Source organism: Pipistrellus hanaki (assembly GCF_964339955.1).
Source record: "Pipistrellus hanaki genome assembly, chromosome: X".
Classification (NCBI taxonomy): domain Eukaryota; kingdom Metazoa; phylum Chordata; class Mammalia; order Chiroptera; family Vespertilionidae; genus Pipistrellus; species Pipistrellus hanaki.
Genome location: NC_140524.1, coordinates 23,071,253 through 23,074,098, shown reverse-complemented (window position 1 = coordinate 23,074,098; position 2,846 = coordinate 23,071,253). Strand labels below are relative to the sequence as shown.

Here is a 2,846-nt window from a genome sequence, read left to right as displayed (position 1 = left end):
GGCAATCAGGCCTGCAGGGGGGGGGGCAGTTAGGGGTGATCAGGCAGGCAGGCAGGTGAGCGATTAGGAGGCAGAGGTCCAGAATTGTGAGAGGGGTGTCCAACTTCTGGTTTTGGACCAATCCCTGGGATCGGGCCTAAACTGGCAGTTGGACATCCCCCAAGGGGTCTAAATTGGAGAGGGTGCAGGCTGGGCTGAGGAGACCACCCCCCCTGGGATGAATTTTGTGCACCAGGCCTCTAGTATGTATATATTTATTTATTGTCCATAGTATATACATATTTATTAAAGTCACCTACTCATACTTTTATGCCATCAGAAGTTTATTTTTGCTTTTAAGATATAAAAAATAAAAATACTTTATTCAAAAAGTTAACACAGGCTGCCCTTTTCAAAAGCCCTCATAAGAGAGCAACAAGAACATTTACCTGACTGTTATTAGTAAATATCACATATTAATTTTATTTTAAAAAGACTTTCACAGATTTGTAGATAGAGAAGAAGGGAGAGGGAGAGAGAGAAACATCAATGTCTGAGCGCATCATAACCTGGTTGCTTTCTGCACAGCCCCGGCTGGGGATCTGGCTTGCAACCCAGGCATGTGCCTTGACTGAAAATCGAACTGGTAACCTTTCAGTGCATGGGACAATGCCCAACTAACTGAGCCACACTGGCTAGGGCTATATATTAATTTTAGAAAGATCATCAATGGGAGACCACAAACTGAGATCACATGGACTCAAGTAGATTGTCTGAACAGATATCAATCCTCAGATATATCCACAAAGAAAAATTACTGCACAGAATGGTCCTTCTGAGCCTCTGCTCCATGGCGTGGAGTCTGGGAACACTCTCCTTCATTGAAGACACAAGGTGGACAATAGCAGTTGGGCCTCTGGCTGGTCTGTGACAAGGTGAACACCTCGTAGCCCGTCTCACCATCCTGTGTTGTGGTTTGTAGCTTACTGGCTTCTCTCATGGAGTATGGAGCAGTGAGCCATGGGGAGTACTGGGGAGCAGTGCATGACACTGGAAATGTGTATTCTAATGAGGTAGAACTTGAAGCACAATGTATCTCAGTGCTGAACATAATCATATCCTGAGAGATAGCTTTGGCTCTGATGCCACATTCGGTAACGCGGTAGGTAAACTTGTAGGTATGCGGCTGCACATCATTGACAGGGCAACCCTGGCCCAAGTGTAACTCATGAACATGTACATATACATTGCTGTTCAACATGAAGGGATGTACCGTAACCACGAACCAGTCTATAGAGCAGAGTACAGTGATTGGAATTTGCCCAAAACAGGTAAAAAACAAAGAGGTGAGGATGACCATCCCTCCTATCAACTCGAAGACTTTCATCCCTGTAGCTGATTATGTAACGGTTCTCAGGAAACAGGAAGCTGTCTGGTGAGGATTTCTAGAGAACACAAAAGACAAATCATTTTATTTCCTATCAAAAGTTCAAATATGATCACTTTCTTAATACAAAAGGCCATTCCTAAAGCATTAAAAAAGGTAAGAGAATAGAACTTACATGTTATCACCAAAAAAAGGTAAATATGTGATATGTTAATTAACTTGACGGGGAATCCTTTCACAATGTGTAAGTATGTCAAATCATCACATTGTATATTTTAAATATCTTACAATTTTATGTCAATAAAACTGAAAAAGGGGAAAAAAGAAAAGGAAAACATTCTTGTGAAAGAGAACTGAATTTTTAATTGACTTTTTATTGATTAAGGTATTGCATATGTGTTCATATCCCCCAATGTCCCCCCACCCACTCCCGTACATGCCCTTACCTCCTGAGAACTGAATTTTAATTTCAGTGTTGGAACTCACGTTTATGGATGATTACAATAGCTTCTTTAAGTGACTTTATCATGCTGTTTTGGTATAAAGCACATATCCCTCATATGTAGAATGAGAGTCCATACTGATCAGGAGTGGCATCCTTTTGTGTATAACCCTATCTAAAAAAAGAAATAAAAAAAGTTTTCATGCCAAACATTAAATAAGGAGACAGGATATATAGTTTAATTCAAACTATCAGCACTTGTCTTTTCATATGCTATAAGAACGAATCCCTCCCTAGTGCCTTTTTTTTTTTTTTTTTTTTTTTTTTTTGGCTAGCAACAAATCTAATTAAATAAAACCTAAAAAAAAATTTTGTTTTATTTCTGGCAACCAAGTGTTAAAATTTTGATAAGAAGCTTCCATAAGCTAATCAAATGAAGGCTTCAAAAACTCTAGTAGTAGCATCGTAAGTCATTATGACCAATAGATTCCCTGGTATATCAATTGGGATACCTTCTAAAACAGTAAAATTTTGGAAGCAAAAATACTCCTGAATTTTGTATTTTAATACATATTATACATGAAAATTATTTAAATGTCCTATATTAAAGAGAAAGAGAGTCTTAGGTTTGTATTTTATAGATTGGTTGACAAGTTATTTTCTAAAATATCCTTTGTAGACATGGTTGGTACCTCATTGAATCACATGCTTTGCTTTACATTCTTCTTTTATTTTCACTACCTTTTCTTTCTTTTTTCTTTCTTTCTTTCTTTCTTTCTTTCTTTCTTTCTTTCTTTCTTTCTTTCTTTCTTTCTTTCTTTTTTAATATGAAGCTCTGTGGCTACTTCTTAGTCCTATTGTCTTTTACTTCTTAAGGAGTGACTAGCAGAGTAGTGTGAAGAAAAACAACTAATGCTGCCGAAACCAGTTTGGCTCAGTGGTAGAGCGTTGGCCTGCTGACTGAAAGGTCCCAGGTTCGATTCTGGTCAAGGGCATGTACCTTGGTTACGGGCACATCCCCAGTAGGGGGTGTGCAAG

At 38.6% G+C, this 2,846-nt stretch overlaps 1 protein-coding gene across 1 annotated transcript; it reads right to left on the bottom strand.

Moving 5' to 3' along the window:
* Window positions 1-793: 793 nt before the first annotated feature.
* Window positions 794-1,366, bottom strand: PLAC1 (placenta enriched 1; the record flags this gene model as incomplete). The annotated part of the gene is made up of 1 exon (XM_084870910.1): window positions 794-1,366. The coding sequence occupies one exon, from the start codon at window positions 1,364-1,366 to the stop codon at window positions 794-796; it is 573 nt and encodes a 190-aa protein (XP_084727036.1).
* Between the last annotated feature and the right edge of the window lie 1,480 nt (window positions 1,367-2,846).